The sequence below is a fragment of the Microchirus variegatus genome (assembly GCF_963457635.1).
Source record: "Microchirus variegatus genome assembly, chromosome: 1".
NCBI classification, from domain to species: Eukaryota; Metazoa; Chordata; class Actinopteri; order Pleuronectiformes; family Soleidae; genus Microchirus; species Microchirus variegatus.
In genome coordinates this window covers 8,214,078-8,224,218 of record NC_139802.1, presented here as the reverse complement: position 1 = coordinate 8,224,218, position 10,141 = coordinate 8,214,078, and the positions used below count along the sequence as shown (strand labels likewise).

The following is a 10,141-nucleotide window of genomic DNA, read 5'->3' as shown; positions in this document are numbered from 1 at the left end:
GTCTCCAAAAATTGCATTTGTGTCCTGGAGAGTTCAATATGCGTTTACACTTTAAAATGGATTCTGAATGAAATGCTACATTTATTGAACACGTGATCAATGGGATTGAAAAGCCAACACAAAGTCACCGTGTGGCTCATCCATCCATGTGGCTGCTACACAAATGTGCTTCATATAGGATTAAAAGAAAACAGATTAATAGTTAAGAACTTGATCAAAAGTTATAACATTACTCTAAAATTATAAACCAAATATAAGAGTGTTCCATTGATTAGGGACAAGTAGGAACAAGTAGTGCGGTAAAGAAGTAGGAAAATGTAACCCATATTCGTTAAAGTTTAGTTTCTGGCTGCTTTGGAAAGGCTGTCGTTTTCTTCCATGACTTTTCACTAACACATATCTAAGGCTTGTAATAAAATAATAAAGAAAATCAATCTTAACAGCATTTTTCTCAGTTTAAAGAAAGTTATGATTTTGCTAAAATGTGTAGAATTTAGAAGTGTTATTTCACATTATTTGACACTGCTGACATCTAGTGGCAAAGCAATGATCTTGCTGATCCTTATTTGTTGATCCCACCGAATCTCTGAAAAACAAAAATCTTGTTTGAAAATTGACAAGACAAATCTGTGAACAAGAACATAACCGGTTTAACTTGCTCATATCATGAACAAAGGCAGTATAGAGTTACATTATACAACGATCAACCACAGAAATAAGATTGGAGTTTATTTCAAGTCATTTAAAACTGATTTTGCTCTACAGACAATACATCTAGTCCCATAATAAACAAAATGCTGCCAAATTAGCAACTAAATCAGAATTATTATGGAATTGACAAATACAAAATAATAAACCAGTGAATAAAACAGCGGATTAAGATATTAATAATAACAAAAGTAAAGAAATAATCTGTAAAATCAACAAACCTAGATTATGGTCAGGCTCATGTGCCTTTAATCTACTGGTGGTCATTAACACTAAAAGCAACCTATAGGTGACATACTAAGCAAAACCTTCTTAAAGGGTCAGTAAATAAAATAAAATACACATTCAATTCTTCCAAATGGCAGCATGTTTTTGACAAAGACAAAAACACATGGCTCAGCAACAACATTAAAACTTGTCACAAGTACTGTTTACCTTAGTTTTTTGTAGAATTAATTCCTGGTCCTATATTTGCACTTAATGGCCACACCTATTGCACGGAAACACTTATGTAGTGAAGTAAATATTATTCACATTTAGGGGTTGAACACAATTTTGGAACTTTTTTCTTATATGAAAGTGAGCACAGCTAGGAAGGTGTATGGTATTATACGCAGTAACTTGCTGGTACATATACAGATATCAGATATAACGTTTACATATATTTATGCCTACAGCATAATATATAGATTCAAATTAACTTGAACAGCAACACAAATATATGCTGATAACACAGGTGTTTACAGGCAAAGCTGTGAAGCTACACCTGTGATGCAGATAACATCACGCATACGCAGCACATGATCACGAATAACCAAATTCTCATCGTTTCACGAAGTCAACGAGAGGCTCGAGTGTCTTTAAATGTCCTGATAAAACTCGTGAGGACGTGAGTTGTCGTTATTGCAACAGAGTCTGTGGATCACAGACGTGGTGAAAGCTTGTCAACTCTTTTGAGTGTGCTCACACTTGCATGTGTCATGCTCAGGCTTGTCGTCGGCGTCTTCCTCATCACTCCTGTTGGAAATGTCACCAGTGAGTCAAGTGTCGTTCAGTTCAGTTGGGTGTTTGCTCTATAATTGTTTTCTAAAGCTGCTCAACCTGTTTGTTGCTGTGACTTCTTCTTCTTTTCTTTACCTCTTTGCATTCTGCATGTCTTATATATATATATATATATATACATGTATCTATATATATATATATATATATAGTTTGTCTATATGTATATATATATATATATATATATATATATATATACGTTTGGTGTTGATATATCTGATGTCTTGCATTAGATGATTGAACAATCTGATTTAATAAGCAGTTCATAATATTAAGATGGTTAAAAACACTGATAACTGAACTGTTCTCCTATAGCACAATGGAAAATATTTGCATAGAGCAAATCTCACATAGATAAACTCATAAATCTTTCTTTATTTTGCACATTTTTGTTGACGTTTTAAAACCTATTCTTCGTGCACATACAGTGCAAACGATCGTTCGTTTTTTTTGGTCACAATACAATGACAATGTTTGTTGAAGTGTGGCATGCAGAACTGTACACATGTGAGTCTGTGTTTGAGTTTGCATTGCTATGCACACAAACACCCACAGTGCTGCACAATCCCATCATTATGAGGATCGGGGGGGAAAGTGCTGGACTCATCATCAGCCCACAAGATTCTTGTCCCCAGTGCAGTTTCCTTCCACCGTCTGACGACACAGGGGACAAAGTCTGGCCTGACTCCAGAACCGTTCTCTCAGCCTGCTCTAGATTCTTCGATTGTTGACTGCTTCTTTTCTTTTCAACCGAGATAAAGACAGTTAAATCTCTCTCTATATATATACTCTGTCAACAAAGTATGGTTGCCAATTCTCTCAGACTGACAGCAACACAAAAAGGCAAAAACTATCACAGTGAAGTATCATGATAAAAACAGGGACACACACTAGGAGGAAATGTGTCGTAAATGTCAACATGGCAGCTGCAGCATATGAATCATTTTTTTAATCTGCTCTCTCCATATAATATAGAATCATCTGGGCCTTTGCAAATGTTTTCTGACGTTGCCTTCATCCAGATAGTTTCTTCAGAAGTTTATCCCAGGTTGGATCAATAGCCTACTGAGGAGAAACAGTTTTAACTGTATTACTGTTACTGAGCGCTGAATAAGGGCTTCGCATATGCAATTACACTGATCGAACGCACTGGTCAAGGAGGAAAACTGCGTGCTTTGATAACCAAATGAACACAGTTATCACAGATATATAGAAAGACGCGAAGGGAATGAGACGGCAAATTGCGAACACGATATCACATCTTATGTAGTTTTGCTACAACCCTAAGTAGCCTGGGTATGGGTATGACCGAAACCTTATTTATGTGTCACGTTGTGGTCATGATCTGGAGTGAGGTGATTGAGCTTTACATCCCTGTCTTGGTTCAGGTGAAGGTGTGCATGTTATAAGCTTAGTTGCCATAGTGATTGTTTGTTTTCATGGAGGCTAGCAGTCAGTCCAAAGACCCCTGACACATTATATTCAAGCCCCTCATGCATTTCCATCGGATTAGTGTGATTGTTTGATTGGAAATAATCTACGTACTAGAAATAACAGACAGAAATAAATGTAATTGATAATAACATGTAGGCAATTGTAATTAAAACACTAAACAAGCTTATATATTATATGTTGAATTTAATACATTTAATAATGTGATAAATGTAAACTAATGTATGGTTATTAGTATTGTTAGTAATAAATGATTGTTGACGGGCCACAGGACATCGACTGAGGGTGCCGCATGTTGCCCGCAGGCCTAGAGTTTGAGACCCCTGCTCTACAGCGATTATACCTTTGCCTTGTGTCCGTTGTAGCATTTACAAAGTGGGCACTTTGTCCCTGGTGTTTTTCAATGCCTTGCTCCAGGAAATCAAGGGGGTCCTGTTGGACTTGTGCAGAGGCGCAGCTTGTGAACAGGCAAGGCAGGCAACTGCTTGGGGCCCCCGAGCTGATAGGGGGCCCCTGACACTCTGAGCCTGAGGGCTGTTTTTACTGAAATGTGCAGTGACCAGCTGCATCCCAGTCCCACTTAAAAAACAATGGGTGATTTGCAATGACATCTCAGCAGGAAACCTCCCTAAAGAGGCCCCACCTCACTTTAACCTCTGTGAAGTTATCGTCCTGCAAGTTGGAAAATGAAGAGGATTATTTGCAGTGTAATGCATATCTTTTTTACTCAGTTTATATGTGTTTTTTTTTTTAGTTATTTACAGTATTTTATTGTTCTATATATTTATATTGTTTTATAATGTGAGTTATTTACAGTGTAATGTATTTTTTTTTACTAAGTTTATATATATATATATATATATATTTTAAATCTATTTACAGTATTTTATTGTTCTTTACATTTATATTTTCACATACTTTTTAATTACAAGGTTTTTCCATGTTATTTTAATCATTTTGAAAAAAAAAAATATTTTGAAGTCATACATTTTTCGTTGGTGTCAGATTATTTGTAACATAATGGTGATGAACACTGGTTGGAAGGGCCCCCTGGGAATGTTTGCCTAGGGCCCCTACAGACTTTAGAATAGCCTCTGGACATGTGTCCACCAAGGGGGGCCCCTGGCCTGGGTAGCAGAGTGGACCTCCAGAGACCAAGTCCCTATGCCTTGTGCCCATTTTGGCATTCAGTGAATGCATTTTATTCACTGACTTATCTCCAGCGTTTTTCAACGCCTTATACCCGTTGTTACATTCAAGGCCTCTTCGTGTTACACTCCTAAATGTTACCTCCACTGGTAACACACACATTGTTCACACACTCATTGATATCTCGAGTTCCTAATTTAATTTCTTTACAGTAAAAGGATAATGGAAATAAACATGCTGCCTCCGGAGACCATCTGTGCACAGCACTTGTCTCATGGGAGTGCCCTCGCCCTCCCTTAAGTTCCGGCCGTGGAAGAATTTTCTGCTCCGATGGGCGGGGCTTATCGGCCAGGCGACAGTGGTCATTGGTTGCGCCGGCGTGTGCGGCGGCAGGACGTGTCCTCTGATTGGCCAGAGGAGCCGCTCGTCACACGGCGCGGCGGTCTCTCCTCCCAGCGGCTGCGCTGTGAAGAGCCGTCAGGCGCTGCCGCTTCTCCCGTCACGGTCATCCTCTCGATCTCGCTCACCCTTTTCGAACAATGTTATCTACGTCCCGCACGGCTCCGAATCATTCACTGACTGCTGCATCCGAGGCTCTGGACTGATCCTAACATCTACAGGTATGCGTGCGTTTTTTTTAAATCGAAAAATTCCCCCTCCTCTGTGTTAAAAAAAAAACCCTCACTGTATTTCCTTTTGTGATATGATACAGGGGAAATAGGCTCAGATGCGCCTCCATCGCTTAAGCGGGGTTTTTTTTTTTGTATGTGTTTGCAGCGATATTTCATTTCATTGAACCCCACAGCAGACGTTTTGTAGTACCGGGCGCTGATGAAGCGACACTAGAGAGAGTGGGAGAGTGGATGCAAATGATATAATTTCGGACACTGGCTCTGAAATTCACACAGACATGTTGATCAGGTGCAGCAGCTCTGCTTGTAGGGAATTAACTGCAACAGGCCCATAAATAGGGGCCTGAGCTTAAAACACACTTACAATCATGCCTCCAGGTTACACTCGAGCACTGTGCTCCAGACTCATGTATATTTTACAAGGCTTAAAACCATTGTTTGAAAGCGAGGGTGTGGACCTGGATGGGCTTGTGTTACATAATTTTCTTCCCACTCATCATCACTCCATGCCTTCCCTTCTGATCCTCGCTCGGCCTGCGCTCATCTCATCTCCCACTCCCACAGCCTGATCTGTCAGAGGCTGCGAAATGAACTCCAATCAAGTAAAATATGTTAATAATAAATCTTGTTCCTCATGTGTGTGTAGATGTGTGGCCTCTCAAAGCACAGTTGTGCTTACTGTATTTCATGTTTTCATTGTTCATGTGTTGGTTTTGCACCAAGCAGGACATTTAATCTGTGCAAATCATATGATAAAAATCATGTATTTTACTAGAGTCCAAATGAAAACACCGTTTGTCCTCATCCAGATCATCTACAATGCCAGGTGGAGGAGAGCTACTGCTGCTGTGGTCACTTCATTTACATGGTGACACACACCACATGTACTACACAATGTAGTAAACGTCGTTTTGTTTTTAGCTCAGAGTCTGAACGACAAAAGAAGCGTCGCTGTTCAAATGTGTAGAGCTTAAATGATATGTTGTATTTTTATAACAATGTGCAGTATCAATAGCAGAGGGGTGGGAACCACAGAGTACCTCGCGCTATGATACTATGGTCCACGATACCAATAATATCACGATACAACGATTCTGTGATAATCGATATATTGCAACACATCAAGATATCTATCTAACGGAAGAGAAGGAAATGTCCGTGAAAACTTGAAAGTGCGGGATTTCGCTACTTATTTAATACATAGAGAACAAAGTGCATAAAGTCTACGTGTTGAACATGGAAAGAGCATCTCTAAACGTAGCTTTCGCCGCCATTATCGGGTAACTTCCACACAAGTTTCCCCCGTTCATATAGCGACGCCCGCCGAGTGCAACTGAGCGCCTTCATTTATGAATTAAAATATGTATATTTGCTCTGGTTTATCAATTATGTGTATTGCACAAGGAAGGACGGCGATACATCACCAACTATTTGGACCGTCCCCTAATCATTAGTAATATCAATATTAAGTGATATATGGATTCTATCCCTGGCTGATCAAAACCTTCTGTCAAATCCCATCACCCCCCAGCCACGCCCCCCCACCCACCCCCAACGCTGACACTATAATATTGATTCTTTGCAAAGTGCTTCACTTTTCAGGAAGTAATTTACTGTTTGCACACAAAAGAATCCCGAGAATGGTGGATGATCCACAGAATATATGACCACCAGGGCAGCCGAGGGCAAATCATGATTGCACCTGAGCTCCTGTGGTGTGCGACCGCCCCGTCAGAGTCGTGCATCATGTTGTAGAAGAGATTTAAGGGCTTGAGAACAAGCCAGAGACACCAATCAGATGCTCCGCTGCCGCCATGAATAACACTCTCATCCACAAAAACCAATAATGGCAAATTAATTATGCAAACATTTCACATGTGTGAACAAATAAATATGCATTTGTCAATATTTTTTATGATTAACCAAGGGTTAAATTGCACACCAGCAATTATCACCCGCCACAGCCATTGTTCTATAGAGAGCCATTTAATCTTTGGATTGCCGTTTTCTGGTCTGACCACTTCACGCTAATCACCTCAGTTTCAGGTTTCAAACCCGGCACCAAACAGCAGATAGTTGGAGACAAACTGGTAAACAAAGTGTTGCTGGAGACTAAAACAGAGGATTTTTTTTTTTTAATGTGGCCATAAATGCATCTTTAGAAGAGTCTCGATGTCTTGGGAGGAACAGGTTTACCATAATGAACATATTGTGTTACAAGACCTTGCAGATAAGGTGGCCGACAGTGGCAAACTGCACTGCAGCGACCCAAAACACACGCAGAAAGGAAAAAAGGAGCTGCATATTCACAAACATTGCAGATTCTAAAGCACGAAACAAAAACAAAAACAAATGCAACGTGAGAAACGTGCTGCTGCAAAAGAAAAATGATCTGCAGAAGGAAACAAAACACATCAGCATCGCCAGAAACACGCTGCAAAGGCAAAATGACACAAAACACACAAACCCCAAAACACCAGCATACTCAATAACGGAAGTGCTCCAGGTCTGTGCAGCTCGTGCAGCTCCGTGAGCAGCTGTTACGATACTCTGGGACTACTTTATTCTTATTTTATTATAATACCTTTATTAAGAGGTGCACCATTTTGGTGCACATAAACAGAGCTAGTTTAGCAGCAGTTCTTCACTTTAAAGTTATAGCACGGCTGCACAAAACTGCCGTGACGTCATTTCATATGTGACACAAACTAGTGACGAGTACTGAATCATTAGCATCAGCTAATTCAAAAGATTTGTTCACAGAATCGTTCACCGGAGAGCAGACTCTGTCGAAACGGTCACTGAACTAAAATTCCGCTGACCAGGTTGTGATTTGTCTCATAATCTCTCATAATCTCTGCCACATTTTAGTATAGGCTCAGCTCACATGGAACCTCACCAGAGCAGGTCCTTAAAAAGCACCAGGTACCAGGTCATATCGCTAATAGATTCGAGCTGTGCTGTGCCGAGCCGAGTCGAGTCGTGCTAGAACTGTATAGTGGAAAAGTGCCATATGGTTCCTGTGTGTCATGAAGCCATATAGACAGACCGAAAAGTAAGACTACATGGCGAGAAAACTATTTTCAGTTTGAACTCATTTTCTGCCAGTATTTTCTAACATACAGAATGTGTGAAGACAAGTGCTGAATTTATTAAATAACTGAATAACTGATTTATCAGGTGCAGTATCCCATGTACTTCTTATTTATAATTTTGACTGTATAGTTTTTTACCCTTATTTTTTTTCCCATTATTTTCAGATAAATCCTTCATAAGAAAACTGGAAAATGTCCTTAATAATCTCATAGAGCTCTTTCTGCCATCTTCAAATTGCTTCTTTTGTGTGACTAAACACAGACACGAATTGAGCGCAAGCTGCAAAACATTCCGCACTTTTCAGCTTCATAACTGACTGAGATTATATATTGATTTTCTGATATTTGTGGTTCAACAGGCGCAAAATCACTCCCTCACCATTTGTACACGTGTTGACACACTTTATCCAACAGCATCTGAAGGTGCAGACCGATGCCAAGTGACGGACTGACTGTTCACTCTATCTTTCTACCGTCTTCTCTCTCTCGTCTCCAGGTTGCCATGGCCACGGTGGTGATGGAACAGATTGGTCGCCTGTTCATCAACGCGCAGCAGCTGCGTCAGATCCCTCAGCTGCTGGAGTCGGCCTTCCCTACATTGCCTTGCACCGTGAAGGTGTGCGACGTTCCCTGGGTGTTCCGCGAGCGCCACATCCTCACCGGCTACAGGCAGCCGGACCAAAGCTGGCGATACTACTTCCTCACCCTCTTTCAAAGGCACAACGAGACCCTCAACGTCTGGACCCACTTGCTGGCCGCCCTCATCATCTTGGTGAAGTGGCAGGAGATCGCCGAGACGGTGGATTTCCTGCGCGACCCTCACGCTCAGCCCCTCTTCATTGTCCTCCTGGCAGCCTTCACCTACCTCTCCTTCAGCGCACTCGCTCACCTCCTCTCCGCCAAGTCCGAGCTCTCGTGCTACACCTTCTACTTCCTAGACTACGTCGGGGTGGCCGTTTACCAGTACGGCAGTGCCCTGGCACACTACTACTATGCCATAGAGAAAGAGTGGCACGCTCGAGTGCAAGGCCTCTTCTTACCTGCAGCGGCGTTCCTGGCCTGGCTCACGTGCTTCGGCTGCTGCTACGGCAAATACGCCAGTCATGACATACCCAAGTTTGTTCTCAAGCTGTTCCAAGTGGTGCCCTCAGCCTTGGCTTACTGTTTAGACATAAGCCCCGTGGTTCACCGCATCTACAGCTGCTACATGCAAGGCTGCTCCGACCCGACCGTCGTGTACCATTTCTATCACGTGGTCTTTTTCCTGGTCAGCGCCTATTTCTTCTGCTGCCCTCACCCGGAGAGCTTATTCCCCGGGAAGTGTGACTTCATTGGACAGGGCCACCAGATCTTTCACGTGTTCGTGGTGGTGTGCACCCTGACACAGATCGAAGCGCTGCGAACAGACTTCACGGAGCGCCGCTCCCTCTACGAGCGTCTACACGGCGACCTGGCGCACGACGCGGTCGCGCTCTTCATCTTCACCGCCTGCTGCAGCGCGCTGACCGCTTTTTACGTGCGCAGGCGCGTGCACGACGTTCTCGACGAGAAGGAAGACTAAGAAATGGGAAATTTAAAAAAAAAAAGAGTCATTTATTCCACTCTGTAGTTACTGTTGATTGAAATGATCAAAACGTTTTTATTTATGAAAGTTATCAGTTTGTGACAGTGACTGTGATTTGCCAAACTACATTGAGCTATAGTTTTTTTTTTTTTAATCTTTTTATTTGTTTTGGTAGCAATACAGGTAGTGGTTAAAACACTGAAATGAGTCGTTACATTTTACTCTTTTATTAGTCTGCAATGTTTTAATTTAATCAAAGTCTAAAGGAATTTGTTACTTAACCAGGAAAATAAAGACTGGCTTCTGATGATGTCTATTAGAACAATTTAATGTTTTAAACTAATTGTAGCATTTCAATTAGTGCAAAGATATGTTTTTTGCATTCCCACAATACTTTTGTATTTTAGAGTCAAATACTGGACATATTATTTCCCACCCAGTTAGAACTGGTACTCTTCTCTCAAATTATTCTTCAGTTTGAT

The 10,141-nt window shown here is 41.3% G+C and overlaps 1 protein-coding gene across 1 annotated transcript; it reads left to right on the top strand.

The window, feature by feature from the left end:
- Positions 1 to 8,597: 8,597 nt before the first annotated feature.
- Positions 8,598 to 9,656, top strand: paqr7b (progestin and adipoQ receptor family member VII, b; the record flags this gene model as incomplete). The annotated part of the gene is made up of 1 exon (XM_083893587.1): positions 8,598 to 9,656. The coding sequence occupies one exon, from the start codon at positions 8,598 to 8,600 to the stop codon at positions 9,654 to 9,656; it is 1,059 nt and encodes a 352-aa protein (XP_083749713.1).
- Positions 9,657 to 10,141: the final 485 nt, after the last annotated feature.